Here is an 18,199-nt window from a genome sequence, read left to right as displayed (position 1 = left end):
CTGACTTTTCGCTGTTTGCCCTGGTTCCCTGGCGAAAACAATGGGGGGACCTTGTTTAACCGGACGATGTCCCAGCCGGAATGAAATTTTGCCATGTTATACCATCATTTTGTATTTTGGTTAAAGCCAATAAGAATACAATTTGGTCGGCTAAATCTCAAACTGCTAGCCCATCCTCGTTCGTTCAGTATCCAGGTAGATACCCAACATGGTACACCACAAGAAGGTGAGGATTGGACATTAGGTGAGAGGCCCTGGTTGGTTCTCTGCATTCTTTTAAAGGCTATGTGGAGGTCTCCTCTCATTTATACAGCTTTACTTATTTACTAGTGGAGGCTTTCCTTGTATTCATTTTCTTAGTAAGCTCCTTAAAATTAGGTGTGTAATTAGTCAAAGCGGTTCTTACAATCTCGTTACAACCTCACCATGTGTACACTCACTCCTATACCATGACAACGATCAAAGGTTGCGACTCTTCTAAGTCTTACCAGAATTATTTTGGCTCCAAAAGGATGCATAGTTGGCCATCCCTGTACTATAAGTTGATCAACCAACCAACCTCTTGTGTATGGGCCTCAACATAAAAAAATAAAATTAAATTAAAAAAAAACAGAACTCTGTTACATAAATTGGAGCAAATAGGGATGTATGTGAATCTGGCTGATGGACAGATATCAAAGATTAGTGCATGATGAAGTTGAGTCATTATCTCTCAGGGTAGGCTCTCCACTAAGTTTTGATAAACTGCTGCTGGAATTCATTTCCATACCGTCTGTAGTATGCAGAAAACAGGAAAGACACTCATCAACAAACAGCTGATGAATTTTAGTTAGGTGAGTAGGTCTGGCATGCAGCCATCGCTGCAGCTCATCCCAAAGATGTTCAGTATGGTTGAAGTTGCGGCTTTGGGCTGGCCAGTTTAGGTCTTCCACCTCCATGTCTTCAAACCACAGATCTAGGGCTCTTGCTTTGTGAGCAGGTGCGTTATCATGCTGATACAGGAAAGGGCTTATTCCAAACTGTTGCCACAGTGTGAGAAGAATGGATTGGTCAAAATGTCATGGTAGGCATCAGTGTTTAAAGATCTAGACACAGAAACCAATGGGCCCAGACCAAACCAGGAAAAACAACTGCAGAGCATTATGCTACTGCCTTCAAATTTCATGGTCGATACAAGACGTTCCTGTCAGTATCATTCACCAGGTGCAGACATGTTCATTGCAATTGCCAGATCGTGTATCATGATTCATCACTCCACAGGATCCTCTTCCATTGATTCCAATGACGATGTTGTTTGCACCATTCCTGATGACACTGGGCATTGGCAGGTGTAATCAAGGTCTTGTGAGCTGCAGCACGACCATGAACCCCAAGGTCAAATACCTCCCAAACAATTATTTTTCTCCACTCATCCTGATGGCAAAGAATGTCTGCAGTGCTACTTTTAGTAGCACTGTAGACATTCTATGTTGCCAAAAGTAGACAACATAAAATGTCTACAGCATTCTATGTTGCACAAACTATGGCACTGCAAGTCTTATCAAATGAAAAAAACAATGGTGTATACCAGTGGTGGCGAACCTTTTTGTGTGTGCATGCCAAAAGTTTACAAATTGAGTTGCTGATGTGCTGGGCAGTTTTTAATAGGGAAAAAATTAATAGAAAATTTATTTATTTATAAATTTATAATATACAGTCATACCCCGAAGTTACGTGGTAGGTGGAACCAACAAAAAGCGCGTACGTCGAATTCGCGTAACTCGGGGTATAATTTTGCATGTAATTTATATATACAAACATACAATTGGGACGAAAGGTTTACAAAAACACCTATATTTTTTAAGAAATATAATCATAATTGTAGTTTTTCGTACATAAAAAAAGAAAGTTATTTCAATGTCGATGGTTTCATAAAATCTAATAGATTCGTCTGACGGCATAATTTCTTTTTCTTGTCACGCAAAATTTCTTCATAGCAAGCTAATGATTTTTTTATTCCTTGCTTTGTGGGCTACAATTCATTCCCCGTTAGAATGTATGTCCTCCAAGATCTGTAAACCTTTCTTTTATGATTGTTCTTACTGTGGATTCCTGTAGATCGAACTTCTTTGCTAGCTCACAAATTTTCATTCTGCCTTCAAAATCCTTAATGATGTTGAGTTTTGCTTCCAAAGTCAATGTTTTTCTTTTCTTGCTAGCTGTAGTAGAATCGGACTTGCTTCTTTTGGACGACTTTATTATTTTTTATGTGATAAAATGTTTATCAAGAACATAACATTAAACATTCACAAGGTTTGTAGACTATAAAAATTGTGTATGAATGGAGACCATGCGAATCAGTGCTTGTTCACAGCATCTGCGACACTGGCGAATGCAGCCGGCACTGGAAAGATATGACTAGTGGTGAGGCGTGAAGTGGGATGGGAATACGTACATATAAGAAACCGCGTAACTCCGGATTCGTGGAAGTCGGGTTAGTGTAATTCGGGGTATGACTGGATATATATATATATAATATTTTATAACTAAATATCTTATTTTATTTATAATATTTATTTATATATAAATTTATAATATTATTCAGTGTAAAATTGATTACTGTATTGCATTGATTTTAATGATGTTGGTTTAAAAAAAACGGTACTGAGAAAAATATGTATGGATCGTAACTCACCATAGCAGTCAGCTAAGCAGGGGAAGCAGCAGAAGGATGTCAACTTGTCAGCAAAATGCTGACCGTATTTACTCGAATATAACATGCCCTCGCATATAACTCACATCCCTGATTTTACTTTACAAAAAAGTCATCAAAAAGTTTTGCATATACCTCGCACACAAAAAATGTTTAAACATGTTCATGTTGAGGCGATAGTAACTCACTCCCCGTGGTAACAACGTGTCCTCCCCAATGGCCGTTATACTGCAGATGCAAGAAAAACAAGTAGTTTTATTGTATCCCTGAATAAGGTACAGAGGCTTTTGCAGTCTATGTGATATATTTCTCAACAAATAGTGCAATTAGAGGCAGCTGGAATAAAAGCAATGCTAACAAATGAATCACATGCCCCTCCCACAGAAACTATGCTATATAGACTCAAGCAAAACCATATGTTGCACCAAAACACAGTATCTAACTAAAAACTATTGTCCAATTTTTCAATTACAAGAAATAAGTGTTTGCTTTATTTCATTTGAAATTGTTGATGTCATTATGACAGATCACGAGGCCTGTGTAGCTCAGTGGAAGTGATGCTTGGTCGCTTGAAGTCAGACTTAAGTTCAAGTCTAGTTACCGACTAGAGGAACTTTTTCCAAGCATTTCTTCAACCGATTCCCGAGTTAGTCGATCTCTGGCACAGGCAAGCGGGTTTTTCCTCCTGGAAACTCGGGTTTTTCATCCCTTAAACTGAAGAAAATTGACTGTAGTACCCACATTATTTCAGACAGTAACACATCTTGTTAGGGTTAGGTACCAAGAGATGGCAGTACTTGTTTGCCAGCCTTTTTCATCTATCGCTGCTATAATTAGTAATAGACATGGATCAGCTATCTCTGATTGGCTACTGATGGAGATTGAACTGCCCACTCAGTCTCCAAAAGCTAGATAGGGTATAATGGCCTCGCCTACTCCCTATAAGGGAATAAAAGGCGTTAGCTGATTTATTTATTTATTATTATGACAGATCACAAAGGCTAACTTCAAATAAAATTCTACCAAGAAATGAAAATTCCATATAATGTGTGTGAGTTCCCCTGCCAGCTCAAATGCAAACAAGCAGCCACAAAATTCAACCAAGGGTTGAAACTTTGTGTGAGTTGAGCCTGCCAATAATGAGGCATTCCGTTGGAACGATAAACGACACCCCCATCATGAATGTGTTAAAACTAAGAAATATATAGTGAATGTTGTTATGACAGTTTCCGATGTTATGAAATTCAGTTGAAGAGAATTAGCATTTCAACTCAACAATTGTCGGTTGCCTTTGTCTTTGGGTCGCGTGATCTTTTGTTAATACCACACCAATCATATGTACATCTTCATAGCTGCTCTCTCGTGTAAAACAAAATTTAACTTGTATGTATTGTAATAATTTTTGAAAAAGTTGAATAATTTATAAGCATATAAATGGATATCATCAGTAAATCGTTGACATGCCACCTCTGCCATGTGTACCTAATGTTTTTTTTGCCATCTAGGGTGTATACTATCAGTAAATGCCATTTATTATTTTCATTGGTCTCTATTTTTCTTCTTCTTCATTCCAGACATGCGATGTGGCCTGGAAAATTCTGATAAACACCTAAAACAAAAATGATATTAAAGCAACTGATATAATCACAAGAAATAACATACTAGTAACAGAGCTATGAAGGTAACATGTTCCTAGGTCTATATCATTTTGGTTCTAGGTATTTATCAGAATTTTCCATATCTCCCTCGTATAAAAGAGTATTTACAAATAAACCTCCTATTGCCTTTGCCACTGTAATTGCACTTTATAAAGCAGGATTATGGTGGCAGAGGCATACAGTGGATTCTAGTTAATTGGGTCACATCAAGAATAGCATAATTTGGCCCAATTAAATGGCTCACACAATTACAAGAAGTTGCATGTAAAGAGTTAGAAGATATATCTACAAAAGATAAGTTTAGACAAATTTCTCATTTATTGAATAGCAAAATTTCTGACTTAGAGATAAACAATTGGCTTTAATCAAAGTATGATAGTTACCATGAAAATACTTTAATTGATATACACTGATTGAGTGTAGTGGGTTGAATTTTTTTTGATTGACTATAATTGAGCCATTGCAGTGCAGATATCTAGTGCATATATAGACCTATCTTCATTGCTGCATGAAACCGTCATATTCCTGCAATAAATTTTCTAGTTAGTCACTAGTTCAAGCTCAGGACTGTTATTCTTATCACTTTCACATTCTTCTAATGTTCTGTGATGTTTTGTTGCAGATTGTTCAAAGTTTCATCCTCATAATCTTTATTTTCATTATAGCATTGAAGAAATCAATGGTCATTTTCTCTATTGGCCATATCTCTATTTTCTCTATTGGCCATATCTGGCATATCCACAGTTGAATGCTTAAAAACACAGTGACAAAACAGTTTTGAATAGCCGTGTAGCTTATCCCTTGGCAACTATTGTCCATGACTACTGTGCCCAGATTTGGTCACCTAGGTTCCTTCTTGATGGGGAGGAGGTGGAGAGGATCCAGAGGCGAGTGACTAAGATGATAGCAGGTCTATGGAATGAACCATATGAGAACAGGTTAAAGATTTGTGGGTTGCAGAAATTAGTTGATAGGCAGAAAAGGGGAGATATGATTGAGACATTCAAATTGCTAAAGGGCTAGGATTAATTCAGAGGATATTTTTGAGATCAGGACTGGTGGTGGGAGAACTAGGGGACACCAATGGAAGCTGGGCAAGAGTGTCGTTAGCAGGAGTGTTAGTGCTGGGTTCTTTACTTTTAGAGTGGTAAATATGTGGAATAAGCTGCCAGAGTCTGTTGTGGGTACTATGACGGTGAGTGAGTTCAAGGCAAGGTATGATAGATACTGTGAGAATGTCATATAGTTGTGTGGACATGATGTTTAGAGCCTCCCTTGATGAGTCTAAGGACTCCCTGGAGTCGCCTGTAATAATAATAATAATCTATATTGCTTATAAAATATTTGCTTTTATGATTACCTTCTTAGTTGCTGAATATGATCTCAATAGATTTTCTTCAGTTGCTTCAAGTATGTAATTTACCAACTTTTCACAATACAAGATCTTCAGATTTTTTTATGATTCTGATGTCCATTAGCTGTATCAAGGCTGTCGTGTTATGGATAAAAATTCCAATTGAATATTTTTCAAAGAATCTAAATGAAGGTGTGCTACACAATTGTCAAGAACCAATAAACTTTCTCTTCATGTAAATTGTAATTCTGTATTCTGGTCAAAAGAGAGCAGATAAAGGTTTCTCACATCATGGACGGGAATCGAACTCAGGTCTTTCTGACCAAAGGGCTTCATCTAAACGACTGAGCTATGGAGGCTCAGTATGTGTAATGATCCACTTGTTCAATTTCATCATTATTAACATTATTGAACTTAACTTGGATCTTCTTTAAGTTTATCTTTAAGCCAGCTGTGAACTCCAGTACAGTTTGGAGTTCATGTAGTTCATATGAGTCTGTAATGTGTAGTTGAAGTAAAGTTAACTGTCATCTGCAAAGCATAAATGGCTTAAATGTTTTCCATTTATCTTCAGACCTTTTTCTTCTCAATCAAAAAGTTTATTTCTTCTAGGCATGTGGTGAATAGTTTTGGAGATATTCATTCATTCATATATTCATTCATATATTCATTTCAATGGAAACATCTCTACTGAGATGTTTCCATTGAAATGAATTGCTGTTCTTGCATTGGTATGTGTTGATTTAATGTTCTTGATATCTGGCTCATCCACTTGTTGGTTTCGTAGTACTTTAAGTATTGCACAAGTTTTTACTGAATCAAAGGCTTTCTCATAATCAATATAACCAAGACATGATTATAGTTCATGATTATTCATGGTACTATTCAATAATCTACTCTACAGCTTGAATATGGTCAACTTGAATATAATATTGTGCTAAATCCACTTCGAAAGCCTGTTTTTCTTTTGGTTGTTCAAATCTTATGAAATAAGACAGACTTTTGTAAACACTTTGTAAACTACTGATAATAGGCTGATGAGGCAATAGTTCTTCAAGTTTTCTGCTTCACCTTTCCATACTTTTGGTACATCATTTTTCTTCAGACATAGGGTAAAATGTTTTGACAAGATTCTGTGAATCATTTCCCTGTCTGCTTTTAGAAGTTCAACTATGACTCCATTCTCATCTGCAGCTTTTCCATTTTGGATGCTGCATGTCACTTCTTATGGTAGAATTTGTGGCATTTCAGTTATTTCATAGTTGTCTTTTGCTATGTCATCCTGATTTAATATTGAGTAAAATTCTTTAATTCTTTTTGTTATAGCATATCTGTATCTGCTATAACACATGATGGGAACATAAAATGACATTTTATGTTCCCATCTTCTAGTTTGACTGCAGCCATCTGTTTATTACTAATCATCAATTGTTGTTTGGCTTTTTTGAGGCTGCAGCTGACTTCACTTGTTTGTTGTACAAGTTTATAATTGAATTTTCTTATTTCTTCCTTGATTTGAAGTGGTACTTCCCATAAGCATGGTGGTGTTTCACTGCACAGTGAATGTCATCAAAAAACCTGCAGGTCTAGCTAGCATCCTCTCCAACTAAGAAAGGTATGTTTATGCGATGGGAATACTTACTGGGCTTGGCAGTACTTCCTTTGTAGAAATGCTACAGACTGAGACTGACTTATGAAGGATGGTCCATAATAATGGAAACTTGAACAAGGTTACAGTCTGGGTTACCAAGAGGAGACAAATTTTGAAATTGTGACCAAAGCAACTTAAAGCTATAAGGTCAGTTATTATGTATTTTAATACACAGTACGAAACAAAATATCTTTTGTAGGAAGAAAAATTGTTCTACCTTCATGTGAGACTAGGTAACTCACCCTTAGTGGAAAATCTCTTATAAAGGTTCTTCATGTTCTAGATGGGATTTGTACCCAGTCTCTCCAACTAAAGGGCATTATATATACTCACAGAACTACTTACCAAGAGAAGACATCACATTTACAGCATATTTGGAAATAGAGTTTATTAAGAATTTGGAAGGCGCATTTGTTAAGAAAAGGTCAAAGAGTGTTGGCAGGGTTATTTATTTTTGTGTGCTTCAGAAGAAGTATACACAGAAATGTTGTATGCATCTAGTTCTTAAATAAAGTAATTTCTTATTAAAAAAAGTTACACATGGTACTTGCCAGACACAAAATCATGGATATATCAAGCTATGGAAACCTTAACTCATTAGGATTATCTATTATTTTGGTATACAGACAGAAATTTTGTGTTCAGTTATTACTATCTGACTGGCATCTCTAGTAACAACAGCTAGCTTGGCATCTTCCTCCTAGTTTAATCAAAAAAAGTGAAGCCAATATGAACTTTAAACATTTCCATTCCCTAGAGAGGATTGCCTCTTTTGGATTATTTCCTAAGTATCATTTGGAGAGCAATAAAGACAGTAAAGAAATACATTGAAATGTGGCAACGTAGAGCCAAGCAAAAGAGAGGAGGATTATAAATTTGTGTTCTCTGATATGTATGGGATATCAAATTAGCTAAATACACATATGCCACCATTGTGCTGGAAGCTGCAGTTGTGTAAAGTGCAGTTTATGCATATGCGGTAAATGGTAGTTCTTGAGGTCACCATTTGAGGTTCCATAAGGAATGACATGTTAGATTTGTTAGATAACTGCAATTGATGGTAATGTATATTGTTTATGTCACTGTCAGGACCAGAGTTGAAGCAGAAGTGAATGATATTTTTTGTGATTTGGGAGGGTGTTGCTTTTATGATATTTTAGGGTTTTTTTTTTTTATGATTTTTGATAATATTTTTATAGGAGACTTTTTGTATTTTGCAGAATAACTTCTACACACCTTACAGTAGCAACCTCCGATTGGGGAAAGTTAGCATGCAGTATTGTCTTGGGAGGTTGCTCAACATGTGGAATTTTCAGTTAAGAAAGGTTTATGTGGAACTACGAAGTTGGCAATTATGACAAACTTGGGAGGCAACTTAGAGCAGTTAGGAATTGTTTGAGTGAGGTAGTCAAACAATTCCTTAGTGAGGCAGTATCAGACTGCGTACCCAGGGTCTGGAGGATAAACTGTGTAAGTAGCAATATAAAGCAGATGCTGCAAAAAAAAAAAAAAGAAAGAAAGAAAGCATTGTGGAAGGAATATAAACAAAAAGTTATCATGAGCAATATAAAGCGCAAGCAAGAAGGATAAGGGTAACAAATATGGTAAGGAAGGCTAAATTGGATTTTGAGAGAAAATTAGCTAAGCAGGCCAAACAAATCCAAAATAATTTTTTGCTATGTAGTGACTAAGAGAAAGAATAATTATTGGAAAAATAACTTTACCCAGTGCTGATGGTAGGAAAGTGACAAAAGCAGCAGTTCAATGATATATACCCTTACAAAGTGATCACTTAGTTCAATTACTAAGTGATCACTTTGTAAGGGTATATCATCCAGGTGGTGACTTTGCAGTTACTAATGTGGCAGAGACTGATGATGTAAGAATTGAGGGAAATGAACTAGATGTATTCAGTACATTGAAAAATATCAATGTGAATACAGCAGTGGGCTGGATGATATGTGAGCTTGTGTGCTACGAGAATGTGCAAGTGAACTAGCAATGCCTCTGACACAGTTGTTTAATCTAAGTCTCAGCTATGGCATGTTTCCAAGGGATTGGAAAGAGGGTGAGATAATTTCATTACATACAAGTGGCTCCAAGACAGAAGTAGCAAATTACAAACCAATTAGTATCTCTGGAGTTGTGGTTAAAGTATAAGAAAAGTTGGTTAAAAGTAAAATTCAGGAATGGGTAGATGGAATATGATACTCAATAGGGGACAGCATGGCTTTATAAAAGGGAAGTGCCTCAATCATTTATGCGCATTTTATAATAATGTGACAGCAGAATTGGATAAAAGAAATGGCTACATTATGATGCTTGACTTAGCAAAGGCATTTGACAGAATACCACATGGAAAATTATTACATATGTTGGAGCAAATGGGAATGGATATTAGGTTAGTGGCTGATAAACAGATATCAGACGGCAGTATATGGTGGAGTGGAATCAAGGGGAATGAGTGTGACTAGTGGAGTTTCCCAAGGCTCCGTACTAAGAACCACAACTCTTTAATTTGTACATTAATGATGTAATGGAAGATTTGAGAGGAGATATTCAGTTGTTTGCTGATGCAAAATTTGGGGGAGGGGCAATAGTCGATAAAGGTGATATAGATATCGTGCAGGATGATTTAAATAAATTAGCAATGTGGCAAAGGATAGAGGTTGCCAATTTAATGTTGCAAAATGTAAATTGATGCACTTTTGGGATGAAAAGATTACATACTTCTATCATATTGATGGTACAGGAAATTGATGAGGATTTGGAGGTGATGGTGGATAAGAGATTTTGAATTCATGTCATATTGCAAGTATTGGCATAATAACCCAGAGGATTACTTGGATGTTGAAGAACACATTGACCAGTAAAGATAGGGAGGTTATTATATGTCTTCATAAGTCCATGATTCAGCCACATTGACTACTGTGCATAGATATGGTCACCTGTGTTTCTTGTTGATTTGGAGGTTGAGGAGAGGATTCAAAGATGAGTGATCAATTTCGTGACAGATCTGTGGGATGGAACTTATGAAGATAGACTGAAGGTGTGTGGGTTGTAGAGCTTAGCTAACAGGAGTAGGAGAGAGGATATAATAGAAACTTAAGGTATTCTATAAGATTGACACAGAAGATATTTTTCAGTACATGAGGAGTAGGGGGAAAACAAGGGGTCGTATTTGGAAGTTGTCTAAAAGTGTGGTTAGTTAGAGTATTCAGTCCAGGGTCTTTACTTGAGGAGTTGTGGTGAATGAGTGGAATGGATTGACATAGGTGGTGGTGAGTGCCCCAACAGTGAATAAGCTTAAGGAGATGTGTGATAGGTATTGTATTAATGGATAGTGGGTCTCCCAAAATGAGTCTTTTGACTCCATGGAGTCATAAATAATAATAAAAAAAATAATAATGCCTTTAGTCTTTATTTAACTCTTCATGATTAATGGGAATAAAGAGTGAAATAAAGAATAAAGTATGTAGTGGAAGGTGAAAGACTTGTGAACATGTTATCTTTACACAGGGAACCTAGTCTAGTGTCTGTGCATGGCTTCAGTAGCACTGTTCCATTCCAAATCAAACTTCTTCCATGTGCAGTCCAGCAAAGTAAGTTATAGCAAGAATTATGTACTAACTGTTCATGAAAACTGCCTGATTCATTGTTTAGTGGTCATTCTGCAGAACTGCTCTTTCCTGAAATGGAGATTGCTCTAAGTTCCTGCAGGCTGTTTGACACGACTTCAAATAGTGTTATTTGGATGAAAGAAGTGTTGGCTGATTATAAAGAAAGTGGAGACTAGGCATAGTAACTACCACATCATACTTCCTATAAGTGTGGTGGTGCTGGTGGTTTTTCACTGGATATTGAATATCATCAACAACCTGGAAGTCTAGTTAGCATCATCTCCAACTAGGAACAGTATATTTATAGGATGGGAATACATACCGTGCTTACTAGCACTTCCTTTCTGAAAATGCCAGACAATGAGGAAGTTCACTTGGTTCTATATTGCTCATTACCAGTCTCCAGTATCCTCATCTCTTCTGTAGAGATATTTAAGTTCTTCGGAACTGGCTATTGTCATTCTCTCTCCACTTTTGTTTAAGGTTGTAAGCACAATAGCAATTACTCTTCATTATCTGTGCACTGTCCAGCTTCAAACCTAGTGAACCAATTTCTTGTCCTTTTCTTTCATTCCATTTCATTCTGGAAGTGTTTAACTCACATTGTTTTCCCAAAAAACTCTACCATATTAGACACAGAAGTGATGTGCTGTAGTTTTACATCTTTTTGTATGCTTTTTGTAATGTAAATTCCACTTACAAATGGTGTGAACTTATAGTAGTTTAGTTTTTTATTTATTTATTTTTTATGTAATTCACACAAAAAAGGTTGTAAATATAGACATTAATACTGTGGGAGGCAGAATCCTTGAAAATATCAACTGCTTTGTGAACGGAGAACCTGTGGAACAAGTAAAATATTTCAGCTACTTAGGCACGATTCTTAGTGAAGATGGTAAATTAAATATAGAAATAGACAACAGAATCAACAAAGCTGGTATGATAGGAAGTCAGTTGAATAAATTCATATGGGATAAGAGAGAAATTAGTCAGAATACTAAATTAGCTATATATAAGACAGTGTTCAAACCAGTTTTAACTTATGAATCTGAGAGCTGGGTCAGAAGTAAAACACTTAACCAAAGACTAGAGACCACAGATATAAGATTCCTGAGAAAGATTACAGGCATGCACAGATGGCATCAATGGCAATATCATATTAAAAACGAGGATATTAGGAAAGAACTTGACATTGGCAGCATCCATGAATGCGTTAGCAGAGCTAATCTCAGGTGGTATGGTCACTTAATGGGAGAGGAAAGATTAGCAAAACAAGTGTTCTCTGCCAGGTTGGCACGAAACGACCCAGAGGAAGACCAAGATATAGGTGGATTGATACTGTACAAAGTTCCTTAGATGATAGAAATATAAAATCTGATAATGTTGGAGTCTTGACAAGTAACAGACTAATTTGGAGGAAAATTGTAGATAGGAAATTAATAATGATGTAATTTTTTTCATGTAGTACTATCATATCCTGTACACTCCTTGAGGGTACATGGCAGGAATTTGATGATGATGATGATAATACTGTGGGTTTGCTAAGTTTTTGTATTTCTTGGAAGTTTTTTCCCACTTGGTTAGACTATAATAAATTTAGTTTAATCCAGTATCCAAGTGTAAGCAAACAAAGTTTGCGCCTGAAGTATCTTTGGGACTGAGGCAACTTGTGGTAAAAGTGGACCAAGCTCTCATCACTACTTGTCTTAGTATCTCCCATAATGCAAAGCACATCTCCTTGCGGACATGTATAATGCTATGCATTAAGGGAAGGGTCGCTACCCAGACCGGTTTCAACCTTTATTGAATGTTCAAGTACGGGTCAAACTCCAAAAACTCAGCGTTGTTCCCCTCAGTAACAGGCTCACCCTGCCACTGAGAAGAATAACTCTCAGCGTTGGCTCTACCCGGTGGCAGGCTCACCCCACCACCGAGCAGAGTCGCTCATTTGCTCATATGTCATCTGAGAGATAACAGCAACAGCCATGCCTCAGTTAACTTCATGGGCTACAGCATTGCCATTCATTACCCCCCCCCCCCCCCTCCCAGGACCTGGGTCAAAGCAACAGCAGAGCCTCAGTTAAAATTTCATAGGCTGCAGCATTACCATTCATCACCCATGCTTCCAACCAGTTTCGACCTTTATTGAGGTCTCGTCGGTGGGAGCCAGACCTAGAGGTGGTGATACTAAGGTGGAAGCAACGGAGAAGTCATATTTACCTATACGAGTTGCCAAAAGGTGTTTCACCTTATTATTAAATTACTTTGGATTTAGAGAAAGATGTTGGAAGTTTTTTTCCACTTGGTTAGACTATAATAAATTTAGTTTAATCCTTTATCCAAGTGTAAGCAAACAAAGTTTGCACCTGAAGTATCTTCAGAACTGAGGGAACTCGTGGTAAAGGTAAGAATGTGAGACACCCTATGGCAACTTGTATAGGTAAATATGACTTCTCCGTTGCTTCCATCTTTGTATCACTACCTTAGGGTATGGCTTACACTGACGAGACCTCAATAAAGGTCGAAACCAGTCTGGGTAGTGGCCCTTCCTTTAATGCATAGCATTATACATGTCTGCAAGGAGATGTGCTTTACATTATGGGAGATACTAAGACAAGTAGTGATGAGAGCTTGGTCCACCTTTATCACGAGTTGCCTCAGTCATGAAGATACTTCAAGCTCAAGCTTTGTTTGATTACAAATTCCAATAAATTTATTATATTTTTTTATTTATATTTATTTATTTATTTTTTACATAGTACAGAAACACAGTTCTAGAGACCAAACAGTCCAATTTATTGGAGACTTCAGTCCAACTTATTGAAGGCTTGAAGTCTCCAATAAGTTGGAGATGATGTCTTTAGGTGGGAGATGAAATACATCTCCCAACTGATGATGCTCATGAATCTTCATACCTATAGTGAGATTCAACCAGGTGGATAAGTACATTAGTATTAGGCCTTTGGGCCTTGTGAATAGGGTGGTGGTGGGCTTTCAGATTAGGCACTGAAATTAATCTTTTGCATAACAACATTTACAAATATTCACCATGCCTAATTTTAACCCATAGCCTGAATCATATCATGTGCTATAGGCATAACAATGCCAGGAACTGGTGAATTTTGCGATTTAAATATACAGTAGGCAGGTAGATTTAAATATAATAATGTTTTTGAAACATTTAGTTACAAAACCAAAAAGATATTTGCAGCACTCAACAATTTTTTTTAAGAACATTTTAGGAAAAACAGGTGAGACATTCGCATTAATGGAATATGAATTTTTGACATTCAAGTGAATTTGTAATGGCATCATGTTTATTTATGCTAATGAATAAAGCTTCTATGGTTTACACTGTTGACTGTTGAAATAAAGGTGAATAGTGTGGAGATTTGTATATTGTGGTTTAACAAGGATATTCTTTATTGAATGGTGATAACATTATCAGAAGAGGCCATGTAGGATAAAGAGCAAAGGGTGTTAATATTTATCAGTAATTAACTGCATAGCATGAAATATTATAGACCGGCTAGTATTGTAGAAAATTATTATAGAAAGCTGCTGCTGATTCCAAAACAATCTCTCTGACTTAACACTATTGTTATGGCAAGTTGGGACTAGCATATCATGCCTTGGATATCCCTTCCCAGAGAATCAAATGGAAGAAAGTAACTATACAGAAGTCATTATATGGCAAAGTGATTGTTTTTGGAATCAGCAGCAGCTTTAAAGCATTCTCCAAACCTCAAGAAGTATGGTTTCATGAATTTACCAAAAATCTATGAGACAGTCATTTTAAGATCAAATTAATATTTGATCTTAAAATGACTGTTTTATCCAACTCATTTATCCAACAGTAGATAGACCAATTAGGACTTTAATTCCTTGGATTGTCCATTACAATTTTAATACTGTTCCCACTCTAAACTAAATTGTTGCTGTTCATGCATTGTGACAAACTAGTTTTGTGCTCTAAAGATGTGCGTAACCTATCTGGAGTTATAGTTTCTTGAAGACAATCAACTATAATAGTGATGGTGATGTAACCTGGTGAAAAATTTCTGCACTTCTAAGGTCATCTTACTGTTTCATATTTTTGAAAGCAAATTGATTAGAATATATTTATATGCATCACATTAGTTTTCACCAAAAATTGTTATATTATTTAATTTATTTGATAAATTTTTCTTGTATGTTATTGTTTTATAGGTTCAGTGACATCTGGGATGAATTATTCTGAACGTTCATATGAAAATCAAATGGTAAGGACTTATGATCAGTGATAAATAAACTAATAAATTTCATTGAAACGAGTAATAATAATAATAATGTAAAGATAAATAATTAAAAACTACTTCTAGAATTTTTAAATACTAATCTTAACTAACTGTTAATTAAAAATTCCAGCAATATCTTACAGCAGGAATTATTATTTTATTATTTTTTTTTATCAATTTTATGTGTGTGTTTTTATTTTTATTCATTTATTTTCATTTTATCCAGAAAATTTGCCATACAGACCAAACATGGACCTTTTTCAAGCCACTTCAGGCCTCCAATAAGTAGGCAGTGATCTCACACTGGGGTGATGAAATTCATATCCCATCTAAAGACAATCAGAAAGATCCATTCCAATAGTGGGGTTTGAACCCACAGCCTGTTGATTGGAGAATGGATATACTAACCACTCAGCCAACCAGGCTGGCATTAATAGGAAACATAGAATGACAATTCCCCCCCACAAAAAAACACAAAGGATGTGTTTTTTTAAGTATTCTTTGATAACACAAAAACATCTGTATTAATAATAATAACAGTACAGTAATTAAACATTACCTAAAGGTATTATGAATATTATTATTATTATTATTATTATTATTATTATTATTACTTAACACCTCCAAGGAGCCCAAAGACTCATTGAGGGAGGGCACCTACTCTACAACTCTCTGTAACCACCACTCAGTCTACAGTGAACTTCATTATCTACACCAGTGCCATCTACTGCCCACCACCACTAGTATTTTCACAGACAATCACAAACATCCATGCCAATGGTGGGATTCAAACCTCCAGCCTTTTGGCTGGAGAGCAGATATGCTAATCACTTGGCCAACCAAGCCAGGTAATCTTATTATTACAGTAACCTCTTTGGAGTCAGTGGACTCGTGAAAGTTAATGTAATGATGAGAGGCCCACAACTAGCAACATGTCAATCATATTGAACCTTGAAATCATTTATCTTCCCTGTATTCACAACACATTCTGGCAATGAATTCCTCTCACCAACCACTCTTTATCTAAAAAATCTACTTCTCACACCCTTCTTCACCACATCTTTACACAACTTCCAATGATGACTCTTGTTCTTCCCATCTCCTCTTTTTGTAATCCCTTCTTAGGTATTAATGTGGTAAAATCCCTTCATTGACTTCAATATCTCTCTCATATCACCTCTTTTTCTCCTATCTGCCAAACTCTACAGTTTACATTCCCTGAGCTGTTCTTCATAGCCAATATCCCAGAATCTCAATATCACTTTGATCATCTCCCTCTCTAGATCCCCTCCAGTTTTTCCACATCACATTGATGTGGAGAAACTGGAGGGGATCTAGAGAGAGAGAGATGATCTTTCGTAATGACAGGTTTGACTAATAATGCATTATACAAAGGATGTCACCTGCTTATCCCTGCATGTTAATGTACTTGTTATCAGAGCATCAGTACAATGTGCAGTTTTCTCACCTCTTGCAGTGTGCCCTCGGAACATTAGTCTGCTCTCAGCCATCATCTCAAAATCCCAAATCTCATCCACTTCCTGAAGCACAACTCAACCAATACATTAAATTACCAAGTCAAGAACATAGCTAATTATTTTGCACATTTCTTAAAGATACATTGGTGATATATCATCCATTCCTATGATGTTATTAACATCTAACTCAATCAACACTTGATATACCTCAGATTCTTTAACCTCTAAATCTTCTGATATTTGCCTTCCTTCTGCATGTTGCACGGCCTCATTTTCACCAGCATGATTTACACTGATAAATCTCATTAAATAATTTCATTATATCCTTTGCTATGGTCACTTTGTTACCATAACCATAACTGCGTTGTATATACCAAGTTGTCATGTGTTAATTTATCAAAGCAAAGTTCAAGAATATTGCTATATATATAGCAATATTCCTCTTCCTCTTTTTCCAGGAACTTTATCTTCTGTTACCTTTTTGAGAAGTTCTCCATCCATCCTTTCAATGTGTCCAAAGTGGACTTTGGACACATTGAAACTTTCTTCTCTCAGTATCCTTTAAGTATCCTTCTCTCAGTATCCTTAAGGAGCCTTAAAGTTCTACCAATCCTTTCTAGCACCCATTTGTTTGTCTACCTTAAGTATATGATATCTTCAACAGCCTTCTGTAACACCACATCTCAAAAGCAGTTATCCATAAGTCGCTGCTGGAAAAATAGCTGAATCCAAAATCCTAATCTTCTTCTTCTGATGTCTTGCTAGAATTGAGCTGAAGTCCTCTGTTCCTTCTGATCTCATTAACTTTATCAAGGATTTGTTCAAGTTCCTTCTTGTCATTACGAAGGAGTTTATCATCCGCATACCTCATATTACTGATCAATCTGCCACTTATTCTAATTCCTGTGTTAAGCTCATCCAGTATTTCACACACGATGTCCTTAGCATAGATACAAACATCCTGGAGTTTATAATGTTCCATGTTCGTGTGTTGAGGCTTAAGTGCTGGGAGGACATCATGTTGGAAAAGAGGCTCTACCAATCGACCAACCTTTGCCAGCAAAGGTTGGTCGATTGGTAGAGCCTCTGCTATTAATGGCTTTCAAAAAGTTAAGCAAGTTTGAGCACGGTTAGTACTTGGAAGGGTTCAATCGTTTGCTGCTGTTGGCACAGTCTCCCTCGATGAGTCTTGGATTACCTGGAGGTGTCACATAATAATAATAATAATAATAAATTCCTCAACTGTATACTCTGCAACAGTTATCATTTTATTCCTCCATTTTCACCAATCAGTGCTATCTTTCCATAATCATTCTTTCTTCTACTGGCTACATATCAAAAAAAAAAATTGCCTAGGATTTTTTTTAGCCACATTAGCTAACTGCTGCTTGTACTGCACTTTTGCTACTCTTATCAAGTGAGTCACCTTACTCACCTGCTCTTTGTACTTCTCATGCAACTGGTTGTTT

General features: G+C 36.4%; 1 protein-coding gene across 4 annotated transcripts in view; it reads left to right on the top strand.

The window, feature by feature from the left end:
* Positions 1–18,199, top strand: part of LOC150102912 (uncharacterized) — a 536,005-nt gene that overhangs the window by 362,810 nt on the left and 154,996 nt on the right. For all 4 annotated transcript variants that reach the window (XM_090397626.1, XM_090397627.1, XM_090397628.1 and 1 more), the window contains one exon: positions 15,185–15,237. In XM_090397626.1, the coding sequence (XP_090253752.1) occupies positions 15,185–15,237 (53 nt within the window). The remainder of the gene's footprint in view (positions 1–15,184; positions 15,238–18,199) is intronic.

Source organism: Typopeltis vanoorti, chromosome 9 (assembly GCF_054136105.1).
Source record: "Typopeltis vanoorti isolate ZY-2024b chromosome 9, IOZ_Tvanoo_1.0, whole genome shotgun sequence".
Taxonomy (NCBI): Eukaryota; Metazoa; Arthropoda; class Arachnida; order Uropygi; family Thelyphonidae; genus Typopeltis; species Typopeltis vanoorti.
The sequence above is the reverse complement of the archived record's forward strand: the minus strand, read 5'-3'. Positions and strand labels throughout refer to the sequence as shown.